The sequence below is a fragment of the Homalodisca vitripennis genome, chromosome 8 (genome assembly GCF_021130785.1).
Source record: "Homalodisca vitripennis isolate AUS2020 chromosome 8, UT_GWSS_2.1, whole genome shotgun sequence".
NCBI classification, from domain to species: domain Eukaryota; kingdom Metazoa; phylum Arthropoda; class Insecta; order Hemiptera; family Cicadellidae; genus Homalodisca; species Homalodisca vitripennis.
In genome coordinates, this window is record NC_060214.1 from 113,253,602 (window position 1) to 113,271,700 (window position 18,099).

The window sequence follows — 18,099 nt, forward strand, 5'->3', positions numbered from 1 at the left end:
GATCATTATGAAAATTTGAATGTATATGTACTTTTCAACGGAGAAGGTTTATATGCTATACTCATTTATAAAACTCACCATGAGGTGGCGCTGCAAAATATAAAAGTTTTCAAAGCGCCTGCACATTATAAACTGCAATTACGAGACAGTTACGTGTATTAATTTGCCAAAGACTATTTGAAGGCACTAAGTTAGGATATATGTTTGTCTTTATGATAAATATATGGTCGAACTTAAAGCTTGACTGTTAGACCGCTTTATAATAAAATACATGTACGTGCTTAGGTAAAGTGTGCGAAGCCGCGGGAAACAGCTAGTTCATTATCAAACAAAGAGAATATATAATATAAGAAAATAACTGCTGTATTTAGTGGCTAGTGGTGCTGGCTTTATGAGCTATGGGCGTATTATATCTTGGTCATTAGAGCTGGCCATACGAGCTCCAAGGACAAATATTATAAACACTGCCTTAATGTGCACAGGGTTAAAAACCAATCTTATGTTCGTATTATATCCTGAAATATACAAATTTTATTTATTTTAATCATGTCAATTCTACCTAGCAGGAATCCTAAATTACTTTAAAGTATTAAACACTAATATCGTAAAGGAATTGTATTCTCTCTAATAATTTTAATACACCACAAACACTAACCTGATAGTACTTGACGATGTACGACCTCATGGCCAGCGTGAGGGAGTTGCGTATGTCAGCCAAGTACTGGAGAGGCTGCACCTTACACTCCGGGTTGGAACATCTCTCCAACACCAACTGTGTCTGACTGCTCGTGTCCTGCACATCAACACACTGCCTGTAGTGGCTAACATTGGACATCAATGTTTATGGTATTATACAAGGGGGTGTTTTTAAGTGAGAATTAATTTGTAATATGAGCAGAACAACCTTATTTATGAACATGAATAGTCAAGAATCAGGACCACGGGTACAATGATCATCAAAACTGACGTTATCTGAGTAGTCATCCATGATTTTTAAAATGCGTAAATTAACATATCATATGCCAAAGTGAATTTACCCTGTATTACCATTCCATCAGAGTAATATATGAGATTCAATATTATGGTAAAAATTGTGGTGCATGAATATACATGCAACATTTCTTTTCATCCTACAAATGTATGTTCTAAAGTGGTTAGTTTTCTAATAATATATTAAGTTTTCATGAAAACGGAAAACTTCACAAAAGATTTTGAAAAACAATAAAATCTTCATACAAAAATGACTTGTGCCCGGAACTTGCATTCTCTGCAGTGACAATGCCTGAACTAGACTCCAAGCAGCTTTTGGGTATGTTTGAACCCTTTTCTTTCCCTTCTTTTCTTCTTTATTTATGTATGTACTAATACCTCCCACCTGCGAAGAGGATAGATTCCAATCCTTGAAACGTTGTGTTATACCTTTTGTAAGGATGGCAAAAGTCCGAAATCCTGTTTTCCTGTCAAACCTTCCTTCGTCAATAACAACTTAAAACAAAGAAATACCTTCAGTTTTAATGCAGAATCAAATGGTATATCATTTATTGCAGTCAAACTATGAATAATAGAAAAACCAATGATTATGGAAAAAAAACCAAAATCTATTAATAATAGAATGTTAGCTTTAGTTATAGTGTTATATTTTAAAATTTACTTTACATTGTCTATATACCGTAAAACGTTAATGCAATAGATTTTTCATCGTTAAAATAGACATGCAAAGATGCAAAAAATATGTTGACAATCTGCAAAAAATTAACTTATTGAAGAGAGCAGAACAAACAGAAAAATAAAACTTTATTTCTGTGGGACTGACATCTTTCAAAGCTATACTATACGATCTTTATTTTATCCCATGTACGATAATTAGGATTTTTATTTATAGCGACACTACGATTACCAGTTAGACGAGTGGGAGTTGATTGTAACTAATTCTTTACCAGTAATCTATTAAGTAAGTAATTCAAACTTATAACAAAGTTTATAACATCAAGCTAATACTTCACTCACAGTTTTTCTGACCGGACCTTCGACCGCAATCTCACAACAGCACTCAGGATTCACACACTTGAATACAAATCTAAGAAAACAAAACAAAACATTACCTTCGAATAAATAAAATATCTTATCAACACCTAATGCAATTTTCAAACTGATAATTACTTACTTATCACAATTCTTGAACCTTTCTGTGTCTTTCAGAAGAATGGCTTCACCCGCTCCGAAATCGTCGGTTGGCTTTGGCTTCTCTTTGAACTGAGTTGGATCAAGGCCTAGGATCAAAATTAAAGTCGTAAATATAAATTCCATACTACACAACACAGGTTAAATTATTTAGTTGTCAAAGGGACATTAAATATTTTTAACCATAATAAAACATTACAATTAACATTGTAATTAATAAAACATATGTATTTACAATAGTCCACATTTCTAAACATAAAACTGCTACAACAAAACCAAATTTTCATTGTTCTTATATTAAAAAACATGTATAATTTAGAAAGCTTAATTTTTCAGGTACAATTGTAAATATTTCAAATATCTTTGAACCCTAGTGTGTATTCTTTGTTCCAAACTACAAGTATCATTTTGGAACCCACCCACAATTATGAAACCACGAATAGGAGTAGAATAGCTGTTGAAAAGCAAAGATTACAATTTTTCAAAAAGAAATCAAGTTATAAAGTTAGAATAAGTCAATATAAGTTATAATGATGCAACTATTTTTAAAAATTTACCAAGCCAATTAAAGAAACAAATTTTAATAATAAAAAAAGCACTAAGGCAATTACTTACGATTTTAATTTTGAAACCGTTGTATGAGTAAGATGAACTTGCTAAAATTACTATTATGTTTAATTTTAAATTACTATTTATATTTTGATATGCTTACGTTATTATGAATAAACTTGTTATGAATGTTTAGATTTACAACGCTTTTCAACGTATAATACGCCTATATTTAAAGGAATAGAGATGTTTTCAATTCAATTCGGTGTTTCTAGGCTACACATTTTATACACTTGACTCATAGCGTAAAATCTAGAAACATATTTGATGATTTACCAAGACATTCGGCGACCTGCGCGCTGTCTGTGCCTTCTACCGGCTCTATCAGCCGACTGACCACGGGGTGTATCTGCTGGCTCAGGTAGTACTTGACGTCCAGTCGGAGGGTGTCTGATGTCTTCAGCTCGTCCACATGGTAGGCTCGTTGAGTGGCTGGGTTGCTGGTGCCGTCCTCGCAGATCACGTAGTGCACAGTGTCTCCGCCCTTCAGTCTCGCTCCTTTCGCATTCAGTCTCAAGGCCACCTGTAGCAAACACTCGTAAGCCATTCAATAGATCAAATAATGCACAGTGTCTCCATCCTTCAGTCTCGCTCCTTTCGCATTCAGTCTCAGGGCCACCTGTAGCAAACTCTTGTAAGCCATTCAATAGATCAAATAATGCACAGTGTCTCCACCCTTCAGTCTCGCTCCTTTCGCATTCAGTTCTATAAATATTTGTAGAAAGGTCAAAGGATATACATTAGTATAGAAAATCATGACTCTACAATGTTTAAGAACTCATAAACATTAAAACAAAAAGCAGCCTAAGGATAGCCCGCTCGTCTTTTTCAGACCATCGTGGTGTTCCCCAGGGCTCAGTGCTGGGTCCACTATTATTTCTAATCTACGTGAACGATTTTCCACTTAGCCTAACTACATCTGTAGTCCTGTTTGCTAATGACACCACTTTTACTATCAAAACAGAAACTCTTTATGAGTTACAGAACAAAAATAACCAAGCAACTAATGAAGCAGGACAGTGGTTTTCAGCAAATGGGCTACTGCTCAATGAAAATAAAAGCCAATTATTAATATTTTCAACACACCAATCGGCAAGCACGTATATTAATTTTAACCTAACTAATATTAAAGTAACATCGTTATGTAAAATTTTTGGGTTAAGTTGTGGATAATTCAATATCAAGAAAAGAACACACAGCCTTTATAGAAAAGAAGTTACATTCAGACTGTTTCGCATTGAGAACTATCTCTCATGTGGCTAGTTTAGATACTGTGAAAGCAGTTTACTATGGTTATGTTTACTCGCATCTGAGGTATGGGGTGGTATTTTGGAGAAATTCAGTGTTATCAAAACAAATTTTCAAAACTCAGAAATATATCATTAGAATCATGTTCAAACTTAAAAAGAGACAATCCTGGAAACCACTTTAAAAAAACCATAACATTCTCACTTTACCATCTCTATATATTCTAGAAACCCTGTTACTATTTAAAACTAATAACAACTCTTTAAAAAAATCAAGTATTGTAACATTATAATATCAGAAATCAACCCTTACAATACCCCATACACAGATAAAAACTATTCAAGCAGGGGCCCTTATTATTCAGCTCTCAAAAATCTATAATAAATTGCCTCCAAATCTAAATAGGGATAATTCCTAAATGCATTTAAAACTTCCCTAAAATGCTACCTCATTAACCAGGTATACTATTCAGTTGATGAATATTTAAATGAATAACAATTGTTTACGAGTACTTATTATTGAATTTTTAGACTAAGCTCACTAAGCTTTACAAATATGTAAATATTTCTTGATTGGTTTAGTTTATTTTATTTTTAAATATTGTCAATTCACATGTTTATCTTTAGCTATGCTGAAAATTATAAACCTATGTGAAGCTTATAATAAGTAAAAAAATAAATAAAAATAATTTGTGGAATGTACATAGCCCACTTGTTCTACAAGTGTTAAAGAATTGAGGAACAGAATGAGTCTTTATCTTCGTGCATTGTTAAAATAGGTAGATAACACTATAGAAATCAAAACCAAATAAATTAAAAAAGAAATGTATAACACCCATATTCAAAAGTCAAAAAATGGAGGGATATTTTTTAAATTCTTCAAACTATTTCTCTTAGTGTTATACTCATTTCAATAAACAAGCTGGATGTAACCAAACACTAAAAGTTCATATCTGACTTAAGTCAAAATTAACTGAATAATTTGCTTTATAACTGATTAATAAAAATTTAAACTATTTAGAACAATTTATTCCTTACCAATATTTACAAGGGAAGCTACAAATATAACAGAGTACGTTCGGGATCGTAAATAGGATGTCAGGATCCTTTGATGTATCATAATAGAAAATCCTAAACAATGAGTTGTATGTGGCAATCTCCAAACACTATTATTACTTGATCTACCACACATCTCAACCATTGGTGGTGGTTCGGAAGTCACCTTTAAGCCGTTGGTCCCCAGGTCGATTTTTTTTTTTTTTTTTTTTTTTTTTTTTTTTTTCCCCTCTTAGAACAAGAAGCTTATAAATTGCACTTAGTCCTGTAAGAACCTTTGCGCTGCTTCCGGAGTGATAGGATATTCAGGATGGGTAAGGTTAGGGAGTAGGGGCCGCCTCCTATCGAGATCCATGAGGAATAATTAGGGCACTACATCTCAAAGTCATCCCGGAAGAAGGGGAGGCCAGCTCTGAACCAGCCTCTCCAGTCAAAGTAGGCAGGGGGTGGCACACCCTTGTTGAGGTTAACAAGAACCTCTGAGGTAAGGGAACAAACCCCACCAACTCCAACAGTCATCTTCCACAGTAGACTAGACCTATCGAATTGCCCATGAACCCCAGAATCTCAACATTTGCGGTTAGTGATGTGCCGCTACTGGACATCCATAAGGTTGCCCAGATTGAAGTGGCACATCGGTTTTTGCTGTGCCCAGTGGTGGGTTCAACTGGTAGAAGTGATCCCTGCTGGGTTCAGGTTAATTGTTAGAGAGGGCTTCTTAGCCCTTACTATGCCTGGTAAAATAAGACATCTTTACTTTACATCTCTCAACAAGGGGTTACGTTATGGTGACCAGAAGTGACGTTCACACGAGAAGTTCAAAGACTGCTTCAGTTAAGTTACCTGAACATGTGGTTGACTCTTCTTGTCCGAGTACTCGTCGGGAGCCTTGGTCAGCTGTTTGGTGATGGTCATAAGCGACAGAGGAACCTTGCCCTCCCTCAGGTCGTTGCCCACCTTCGTCAGCTGAGCATGGATATTCTGGATACGTTCATCTGGCTCCAGATCAGACAGAATCTGAGTCAGTACAAACCTGTACAGCAAAACATTTGATCTATAACAACTCTTCAACATGGTCCCTGTAAATTTTGTACTGTATAAACTATAAAACAACACTGAAATAATATACTACACAAATTTATTATCCACCCTCTACTACTTCATTAGATATATGTAGATGGCCATATATATATATATATATATATATATATATATATATGTGTTGGTGCCAAAGTGAAGTCCAAAATGGTCATCCTGTTTTTAGCACTTTACAAGCTTTTTTTAAAATATTGATAAAAAACAGACTTTTTTTTACAGGAAACATAGATTACAGTAGTAATATGAGGAATGATCAAAGTGAATTTTAAAAATCTCAAACGATGAATGAAATTTGTTTTGAAGTTCTTTCTCTTTTTAGAGATAGTAAGTTATGTATAGTCCCTCTAAGTCCAACCCCCTCGTCCTCGTCGTGAGGGACGGGCAACGGCTCAAAGGAGACGGCTAAACGGGGCTTCTGGTGAAGCTACGTCAGGTCTAGCAAGCCGGTAGTGGATAAAACTTGCTTTCAAAAATAAGAACAGCCTCGGAAAGGATGGAAATTTATGGCAACGACCCGGCAATTGTTTAAGGTTAGAGATTTGGTACAATAAATGTTGTGACGCTTAGGAACAAGTTAGAAGAGGTAGTAGAGATGATGAAGAGAAGAAGAATAAACATAATGGGAATCAGTGAAACAAAGTGGAAAGGTAGTGGAAGTAGAGAAGTGGGACAGGGATACAGGATTTGGTGGTCCTGGAGGAGAAATTGGAAGAAGAAATGGAGTAAGCTATAGTCATGGACAAAAAGGATGACAAGCAAGTGATGAAAGTGGATGTGGTAAGTGAAAGAATTATTAAGGTTACGGTCAGAATGGAGGGGGAGCATAATGGACATAATACACGGTATACGCACCACAAACAGGATGCACGGACGATGAGAAGAGAGAGTTTGAAGATGGATCTGGAAAGACAAGTAAAAGAAGAGAGAACAATAATAATTGGGGATTTTAACGCACAAGTGGGTAAGTTTAGACAAGGATATGAAGAGGTAATGGGATGTTATGGAGTAGGAACAAGGAATTTAGAAGGAGAAAAATTTACTGGATTTTTGTTTAAGGAATGATATAGTGATGAGGGAACACCTGGAACAAGAAAAGGGATAGCCACAAATACACAAGATACAATTGGAATGGTGAACAGCCAAGTTTAATAGATTATATATTAGTGAGGAAATGCCTGCAGCCATACATGGCAGAATGTAAAAGTTATACCCCAGTATGAAAGTATGGGAGGAGATCACAGGCTGGTGGTAGCTGATTTTCAAAGAATGAGGTTTGGAAAGGATACATGCAAAAGACTAACAAGAATCAAGACATGGAAGTTAAAAGATACGAAAGTTAGAGAGGAGTTTGTAAATAACATTAGAGGAACGATACCCAAGGGGGAGGTCAAAACAGGAGAGGAGGAATGGACAAATTTCAAGAATGCTATAGTCAAAGCTGCAGAAGAAACATGTGGACGAAACTTCAGGTAAAAGAAGGGATAAAGAGACCCCTTGGTGGAATGAAAGAATTGCTGAAGCAGTTAAAAACAAAATAGAGCTTGGCGAGAATGGTTTAAGGATAGGTCAAACGAAAAGAAGGGATAAATGGAAGAGACTTGCAAGGGCATCAGCAAAGATGATGAAGGAGGCAAAGGAGAAGGACATGGAAGGATTTTGAAGAAAAGCTGAAATCAAACTTCAAAGGAAATAAGAAGATTTTTTATGGGGTGATAAGGAACAAGACGAAACCTAAAGAAATGTTGACTAAGGTGGTGGATGTTTCAGGGGGAAATCAAATGGGAGGAGAAAGAGGTTTTGAAGACGTGGAAAGAGTATTTTTAAGGAAACTACTGAAGGAACAGAAAATGAAGAGGAAAGAAGAGATATGACAGAGGAAACAGAAGATGAAGAGGATTTTAGTATGTGCGAATTGGAAAAAGGGGTTAAAGAGATGAAAGAGGGGAAATCTGCGGGAATAGACGAGCTGACGGCTGAGAAGGATAAAGGCGGCGGGCCCATTGGGAATTCAATGGTTGTACAGAGTGATGAGAGTGATTTGGAAGGAAAAGAAGATACCAGAAGACTGGAAAATGGGAATAATAGTGCCGATTTTTAAGAAAGGCAATAAGCAAAAAATGCGAGAATTACAGGGGAATAACTTTGTTGTGCCATATACAAAAAAATTTATGAAAAAAAATACTGTTGCAGAAAATTAGACCAGTACTGGATGAAACAGGAAGAGAGGAGCAATGTGGTTTTAGGAAAGGTAGGTCAACGCGTGGATGCTATTTTGTGATGAGACAAGTGTTAGAAAAGAGGTGGGAATACGGAAAAGATACAATGGTAGCGTTTATTAGACACCTACAGAAGGCATATGATAAGGTACTGAGAGAAAGGATATGGGAGAGTATGAGAAAGAGAGGATTGCGTGAGGGAATAGTAGAAAGAATAAAGAACCTGTACGGCATATGTAAAAACAGAGTAAGAATTGAAGAAAAAATATACAGATACTTTTTAAAAACAGAGAGAGGAGTAAGGCAGGGAAGCATATTTGTCAATATTATAATGGATGAAATTATTCTAGAAGTACAAGGAAACAGAGGAGCAGAAGAACTTAAGACAATAGCTATGCGGATGACATAATGATATGGGAAAATAGGGAAGTAGAGTTAGAACGAGAGTTAAACAAATGGGCAAAAGTGGCGAAGAAATATGGTTTTAGAGATGAACATACAAAAATGTAAAGTAATGAAAGTAGAGAGAAGGGATGGAAATAACAAAGACGTGTTAGTTGAAGGAAAAAGACTTGAAAAGGTGAAGGAATTCTGTTATTTAGGAAGTATATAACAGATAGGGGCACAATAAGAGAAGAGATAGGAAACAGAATATGGAAGAGTGGAAAGTTTTTCAATATGGTAAAGAAGATTGTGTGGAGTTGGAACATTGGGAAAGAATCAAAAGTATTGATGTATAAATCTTATTTCCAACCAATTTTATTATATGGAGCAGAGACGTGGACGTGGACTAAAAATGATTTAAGCAGATTGCAAGCTGCAGAAATGAGATTTTTAAGAGGGATAGAGAAGACTACAAGAAGAGATAGAATATTAGGAACGAAATAACCAGAGAAAGATTGAAGGTAGTTTTCACTGCAAGAGACAATGGAAGGAAGAAGAATACAGTGGATGGGCATGTGAAGGAGGATGGGAGATAATAGAATGCCTAGAATAGCACTGGAGAAGGAGGAAGGAGGAAGAAGACCAAGAGGAAGACCGAGAGGAAGATGGGAGGACCAAAGTGTGGTAGAAGGACATAGAGAGAAGGGGACTACAGGAAAATACAGGTGGATGAAGAGGAGACATGGAACGATAGACTAAAGTGGAGGAGGCTGTGTACGACGACCCGTGAGAACGGAAACGTCTAACGATGATGATGATGATGATGATGAAGTTATGTATACTTTTTAACAGGAATGTGTAAAAAGACCTTTTATTTTGTATTTTTTTCTACACATTTAAATTTTCTCTTCTCATTGACTGTGAAAAAGGCTGTCCTTCGTTCATTCATAAAAATGTTTTCTTTGAAAATTGCCCATATCCGCGTGTAGATTTTTTCGAATTTTTCCGAATTGGCCACATGAGAGATTTCAAAGGCAAGCTCTGGTCACATATATGTGTGGTTAAATCAGATCAAGGTTCAAACATATTAATTACAAAAGATAAAAAAATATTGACTGTGGTGTCCTTGTTCGTGTCTGAGGTGATATGCTGTCTTGCAGAACATCACAAGATTGGGATACGGACATTCCTACAACACCCGGAACACCATAAATTACGCTCTACCAACACATTGCCTTGAACTGCGTAAGAAGAAACCAAATTATGCAGGACCCAAGCTCTTCAACTTTCTTCCAGACCATCTAAAAGAAACCAGTGGACAAAAATGTTTCAAGAAGAAACTCCAAGATTGGCATCTACAAAATACATTTAATTCACTTGAATAATTTACTGGAGGATCCACGAATCTTAGTATGACCAATGGTTTCTTCATTTTGTCTCTTCTTTGTTGACCAAGGTGTATTGTTAATAACATTTCTTCCCTGATGCCAATTTTGTTACTCTATGTACATGAATAAAGAAAATGTCAAAAAATTTATCATAACGTCTCATAACGATTTCGAAACAATCCCTTGGCAAAAATCACTACCTGAAATCAGCCAAGGAAATGTGGCAACTAGACCCCTGATAAAATCAAAGCGTATGGAGCTGCACTTATTCATACATGAACCAACAAAACTGTCATTGAGAGTCTCTGTTTTTTGGTGGGTTTTAAAAAACGTTCCATTTATACACACAAAGAAGGTTTTGTATTTGCCAGGCATAGTTAGCGAAGTTCTACCATGCAAAAAACAAAAATGACTCTACTCGTTAATTAATCAGGACACAATTTGAATGACTTTCTTCATTTTGTTCAATGTCTAAAGAGTTGATTCAATATTCATATTCATTCCATAATTGCACGATATCCATAGGCAAATTCACTTTTATGGTTAAAAAATCATTTTCCAATTTGTTACTAAGGCAGTATAGCTTCATAACATTGATCTCCGCTTTTAACTCAGGTTTAACATAGTATTAACCTACATAAAATCACCCGTCACAATTCCCTTCCGAAGGAAAAAAGAATGTCTTCAGTAGTCCACATCGTAGCAAATAGAATACACAAAGCTTTGTGGTTATCAGCAATAATTTTCAGCACCCAAATGACAAAAAAAAACTTGTGGTAGCCCAACGATTTAGTTGCTAATTCATGCAACAGTCTAGTCTTTCATATCTGAGGAAAACATTCTGAGATTTCAGACTATGTACTGCATCTTACCAAAAAACTCTTTCTTTAATTTTCTGACTGGTAGGTGAGCAACATGTTTCGTAATTTCTACTTTAACATACGTTCTTAAAAAGCCATTAATATTGATGAAATACATTCAAGATTATTATTTATTGACCATAGCAGTGTTTACCCGGTTAAATGCGCTTTTACAAGTGCTCCATTAAGATGAACCTTGCTGGATCCTGATCAATTTATCATAACTTTTCTGGCTCAAAGCTATTTTCAAAATCGATATTAGAGGTTTCTACACATAACGTAGATATAGTGGAAAGGAACAATTCAATGTGAACGTTGAGTTCAGCTCCATTGCACTTTCTAAAACCACAAGACTCCTGCAGGGAAGCTTTTAAAGATTTCAAGATTTTGACAATAACCTCACTATACATACGTGATGTTATAATATATGCGTTAAGATCAGACCAAGCCAGATTAGTGGATCAACATAACTACAACACCCGAAACAGACACAACTTTCAACTACAGGCACATCGACTCAGCTTGTATGAAAAGAAGCCTTCTTATCGAGGTGCTGCCTTCTTTAACCGGCTACCAAAAGACCTACAGAAACTACAGGATAAACAGTTCAAGAAAGCACTCTCAGACTGGCTCTTAGACCGATCCATATACACCATACAGGAGTTTCAGGACTGGAGGAGTCTATAGAACTGAAACTACTCTCATTATTATTGTTATGACGCAACACTGTACTCAATGTATATGTGAATAAAGATGGATTTGATTTGATTTGATTCTGCCTAGTGCAACGTCACAAATCTGATCGTGTCACAGACTTGACTCCTGGTATCTGGAATCCATGTCCATGATAAAGAGGTGTAATAGAGGCTTCATCTAGATTAAACTTGATTTTGTAGTCTAGATGTCTGTGATATTGAACAAAATACTAAAAGTTCATTTTAAGCTTCTCTGTTATAAACTTCTTTGGATCTCTTTAGACGGATGTGGACTCATATTCCAGGAATCAAGTCTGAGACAGGATTAGATTTCAGATGCTACACTAAGCAGGATGATGAAATTGGAGCTGAACTCAATGTTCGCACTAAAAATTTACTACCGAGTATTATAATCAAGATTTTCATTTGTAAATTTTAAACAAGTCATATTTTGCCACAGAAAGTAATCAAGCCAAAATACACGTAAATTGGTGATGGTTTGTACCTCTAACTGAATGAACAAAGGTCTACTGTGAGCTTTTTTTTCTGATTTTGTTATTACCCTAAATGATTTTTTTTTATAAATCATAATTTCAACAATCCTAGGACTGTTGCCAAATAAAATTAAACTGTATTGAATGTCTCGTTGAAAATAGGCATATGCTTTTTTAAATAGTGAATTTGGTACATTAATTTGTCATTTGTTTCAAAAGATATTTCCTCTTGATAACTTTGAGGATTTATATGAAACTGTAGACTTACTTAATTATCAATGTAGATTCCTACAAATTTTGTCTTGGGAAAACATATGCTCTTTACTATAATGTTTTCTAATAGTTCTTAAATTATAAATAACATTGTTTAGGTTTTATTTTTATTAACGCATTCACGATGACATGTATTACAATTGGGTACGTGGGATCTTTTCACAACTGCCATCATGTACCAGATCGGGTACATACGGGCTTTCGTAAAGCCCGATGAGGTACACGTTGCTATGCATTTCCTTATTGCGTTTTTGTTTGCCTGTCTTGGTGATTTGTTAAATTTGATCCCGCACTTAAATAAATACCTCAGACTATCGTGTATCCCGTCAGGTGCACGACGTGATTAATTTTTAAGACAAATAAATTATTTAGGTAACCCTTGGGGTACACGGAGAAACATTGAAAAAGCATATTGAAATACATTTTTTTGTGCAAAATTGTGAAGCCTACATACATTTCTTGTTATACTTTGGACGTTTAACATAAAAAAAAAACTATCACGGTTTTTTGCCACTATTATTGAAACATTTTACAGCAAATACAAAAGTTCTGAAATAAGCTGCTATGTACGTGTTAAGTAAAAATCCAATGTTTTGAATCAAGTAACAGCATGTTATAAGAGCTTGAGATAGTAAAAATTTTATAGTGTCAGCAGTAATTTATTAAGAAAGTAGTATCGCCAGGATATAATAAGGCTTTTGTGATTGAGCTTTCGCTTTTTGTAAAGATTTTCAATTGATACCAAATAAAGGTTTAAAACAATAGTTATAAATGCCTAAAATCCTTGTAAACAAATTAGGAAATTACTTTATTTATAAGGATGGAATTTTACAATCCTTTAAGAGTATTTTCATAAACAAAATGGATTCTTGCAGTGAAAAGAAAAAACCGGATGATCACAAGACACATACCTGCCGGCCTCTGCGGCTAGTTGTGACCAGTCTCGTCTCACCATGTCCAGCCCTTTGACCTCCTGAGAGCACACCAGCTCCCCATTGGGTAACTTTGTCACCGAGACCGCTGCGTACTTCTTCTTCTTCAACAGCAGCATGTACTTGAACACACCGTCAATGTCCAGCTCCACGTGCTTGTACATCTTGTTCACCTCCGCTTTGATCTGTACCAACAAACAGTAGGTATGTCACACATCCCATAACCTTTGATTGTTCTTCAACTCACTTGGCGTACCCAGCAGAAATCACTTCTGACTGGTTTATACCTTCCAGTAGAACCTTCCACTGGGCACAGCATAAACCGATGTATCATTTAAATCTGGGCTGCCTTATGGATGTCCAGGAGCGGCACATCACTAACCGCAAATGTCGAGATTTTGGGGTGCAAGGGCAATTCGATAGGTCTGGTGTACTGCGGGCGATGACTGTTGGAGTTGATGGGGTTTGTTCGTTCCCCAACTATCCGAGGTTCTTACTAGCCTCAACAAGGGTGTGCCACCCCTGTTTGCTTTGACTGGAGAGGCTGGTTCAGAGCTGTCCTCCCCTTCTCCCAGGGAGATATGACTTTGAGATTAGTCCCCTAATTCTTCCTCAAGGATCTCGATAGAAGGCGGCACCTACCCCTAATCTTACCCATCCTGAATATCCTGTAACTCCGGAAGCAGTGCTAAGGTTCTTATAGGACTAAGTGCAACTGATAAGCTTCTTGTCCTAAGAGAACAAAATAAAAACTCAGCAAACCTAGTCTTGTATTTTCTTAGGCAATTGAAAATACCTATTGCAATCAGATCTTAACCTTTTTACTGCCGGCCATTTTTTTATTGTACCAGTCAAAGTTGCCAAGGAGGAAAAATCGCTGTCGTGCATTCATTTACAAAAAATGCTGTATCTTTTTTATTTTTTCATTAGATTTGCATGAATTTTTATTTTATTTACTCATATTTAAATGCTGTTTTTTAAATAATAAAAAGACATATTAATTTGAAACAAAACTCATTATTTAATTTTAAAAATTATGTAAATAAAAAAATATAAATTGTGTTTGGCATTTGATAATTTATTTTTAAAATTATACTAAAAATTATGAGCATGATATCATTATAAACTAGAGCAATTGCTTAGAACATATACCAAATTTGAAGGTGCTACCTTAAAACATAGCTGCACTATGAGGATTTTCCCAAAACTGGTAGGCCTCCTCTAGGTAAAGTTGAAGGTAAACTTATCTGTGCCACATCCCCCTCACTATCTAATAACTCCTCATTATCTGATGGTAAGATAAAGTCAGGATCGTCATCAGTGTCATCCACATCACTTTGATTGTCATCACTAGCCCTAACACTAATATCATATTCGTTCTCGGCATCTGAATCTGATAAATTCTGAAGGAAATTGTCACTCAGTTTGTCTTGCACTTGTACACCACCTTCGATTAGACTGTTAATTATTGTTCCCTCACTCACAGGAGAGTTAGATGTAACTCTTTTACTCATTTTATCCTTGATCAACAAAAGTAACACTTCAAAAACTTTCAATAACATTGTAAACAACAACGATGAACGGAGATTTCAGTAACATAACCCGATCAACTGGTTTTGATAGCTGTCTAGGTAGTTCGTCAATTCTAGTCAAAGACGATGAAAATAGAAATCCAAAGTTCTTCAAATGGCTTCTTTCATTATCCTTTGCTCCTAAACAACCAAAATACCGAATATTTCGGCATTTGAACATAACAGTAGCCAGTAACAATTAAAAAAAAACAGACGTCCGACATATCGGACGTTGGCAGTAAAAGGGTTAAATAGATTTTGCCACCAGCTAAAAAGTAAGTTGCATTGAAGAGTTGGGTTACTTCATGATTTTGATAGGACTGTTTTCATACTACATCAACTTATATTATAATTTACTAAACACTATTACACTATACCTAATCTTCAAAAAATGATAGAATTTTGAACAACCGTAAATGCGGTTGTTTTAACCTGTGCTGTAACCGTTATTGAGAGACTTTTCTGAACAAAGGTGGTATAAATACACAAAGTACCCTCAATATCTTACCTAATTTTGGTCAGATTCTAAAATGTGGTAATTTGGATTCTAAATTGATGTGCGACATTCATACAAAGCATTTATGTACTTGCCTTTCTATATTTTTATTTCTGATCTGTAAATGTAAAAATGTGTAACTCATTTAGATTTATTAACCCAAGCTTATTACGCATTTTTTCATTCACATTTACTTTATGGTATTACTCTTTGGGGTAATTCCAGTGGAGCTCAAGAAGTTTTCATGTGGCAAAAAAACTCACAGGTGTATAAAAGGTCTGTAGAGATTCATGTTGAACTATATTTCCTGAGCTTAAAATACTCACATTACTAGTCTATTTATCTTCTACAGTCTCACCCATGTCAAAAAACTTAAATAGTTTTATGTAAGAGGTTCAATCACTGTTACAATACCAGAGGTCTATAGATCTATTGGATGTAAGATATGCTAAACTGAGTAAAACCCAAAAGTCTTTTAGCTTTATTTGTATAAAACTTTTTAATAAATTGCCCTTGCACATTAGAAACCTTCCAATTAACGCTTTTAAAACAAAAATTAAAAATTGGCTGATTAGTCAAGCATTTTATAGTGTAGCTGAATTTGAATATGGGAATTTCTATTCTGTAAAAATTGTAATCCAAGATATTATGTAAATATGTGTTTTTTACTTGAATCTTTACATTTATTTGTGTGTTTAATTTATTTATAGGTTTTATTCATTTATATGTTTTTAACTTATTACACTTATTGTTATACATTTTAAATGTAGATTTACCTTATCTTATTCAGCTTTTGTTGACTATAGATGTATTCTATTTGACATGTGACCTTTAATATCTAAGATTAACTCACAACTAAACTGTGTAAGTTTGACTATGTCTATTGCAACTACTGTTGATTAATGACAAACATATTTCATTTCATTTAGATCTATCTGTTTCACTCACTCATAGTAAAACTCACAATAAATGTAATGTAATAATTTTTTTATTAAATTGTTTTGTACGCTTAAACTCATTTATTATTGTCAGACACCAATGAAAAGTAATGTCTGTTTAACGGTCTATTTAGGTTATCCTTTGCTGTCCTTTTAACATATCATCATAACTTATAGATAACATGTCACAATACCACAGTTTTCTAAAATAAATTCAATTTTACTGCTGTAAATAATCCACAAATAAATCCCGGTAGACAATACACCGATTTGTTCATTCATGTTGCCACAACTGCAAACAGCTGACAAACCCCTGTTGAACATTGACAATATTTAATAAAACTAGAATGAAAAACAATAGCGTGCGAATATGTATTCCTCATTTTGTCTGCAACATTCTCTTATAGATACTTAGCCAGAATAATTCAAGATTTGTCCACGAGATAGAAACACGACGGGCTATCACAACGCATTACATAGACGTCAAACCACATAATGAGATCGTAAATTGATGCATCGATGTAACATTAAACCACATCAAAGGGTTAAAAATAGGACAGCCTGCAATCCAGCGAGGTTTTAACAGTTTAAAACAAAACAGCCAGTTAATAAATTATAAAATTACCAAAAGGTCCACAATATATTTTTCTAACCAGTAGTTTTTGCACCTTGGAAGAATAAAAATCTTTAATCAATTAGAAACTGTTTGCACTGTAAATCTCCCCTACTCTACATTTGCCAAAAATAGACTACCAAGGTGAGCCAGCATCTGACCTTGTTGCCGATCTTGAAGACCTGCTCATACTCCAGAATGTTGGTGTTGATCATGATAGAGTCAGTGTCTCCGTAGATCACTTCGTAGCTCAATTTCTGCACAAGATCCTTTGTGTTCATCAGTATCTCTCTGCCTTTAGCTGCCAACAAACAAGGACTGTGATAAAAGTCGATTGTTTATGTAAAATAAATATTAAACAAAAATTTATTACAACTGACTTGATGAGGATAAGAGTTAGGTAAACTATCTTATAACAATATTTTTAAATAATTAACAATATTTGAGGTAGCCTATTCTTCGTTTACAGTTTACAATGGATGATTTGAAAGGGTAACAGGTGTCTGGATATTAGCCATCGCTATATGTTATTAACATGACAAGGCCTCTACTATTCAGTGGTAGTTCTAGATGAAAAGAAATTATAAATGCCTTTAGTAAAGAGGTGGCGTTAGGGCTATCAAGCCCTCCCTACCACTCAACCTCATATTGTATACAGTAAAGTTACAATAGTTTTGTACAATTTTGGTAAACTATTAACCTATAGTTTAAATATAAAATAACAAATTTTCTTAACCTGTAGAAAATTAAGTTCAATTCAACAAATCAAAAATGTATGTAAAGGGATTTTATGAAACTTGCAGATCTCTCTATAATGTTAATATACTGTAGTTTGGTTTTTTTATAAAAACAGACTGGTAAGAGCAGACTTTTTTTCACATGTCTACTTAAAAAAAGTCTAGAATCTACAAATCTGCGCCAACAGGGGAGAAACTAACCTGTGATAAGAGCTGCAAGAGGTTTAGCGTAGAACCGTGAGTTGGAGAAGCCCAGACACCCATACATGCTGTTAGCCGTCAGTTTCAAGGCCATCTGTCTAATATCATAC

General features: G+C 35.1%; 1 protein-coding gene across 1 annotated transcript in view; it reads right to left on the reverse strand.

The window, feature by feature from the left end:
* Positions 1–18,099, reverse strand: part of LOC124367918 (DNA polymerase alpha catalytic subunit) — a 62,933-nt gene that overhangs the window by 5,946 nt on the left and 38,888 nt on the right. Inside the window, 8 exon segments of the mRNA XM_046825124.1 lie at positions 656–793; positions 2,008–2,077; positions 2,165–2,270; positions 3,067–3,313; positions 5,937–6,126; positions 13,413–13,618; positions 17,213–17,352; positions 17,990–18,098. Of these exon segments, the coding sequence (XP_046681080.1) occupies positions 656–793; positions 2,008–2,077; positions 2,165–2,270; positions 3,067–3,313; positions 5,937–6,126; positions 13,413–13,618; positions 17,213–17,352; positions 17,990–18,098 (1,206 nt within the window).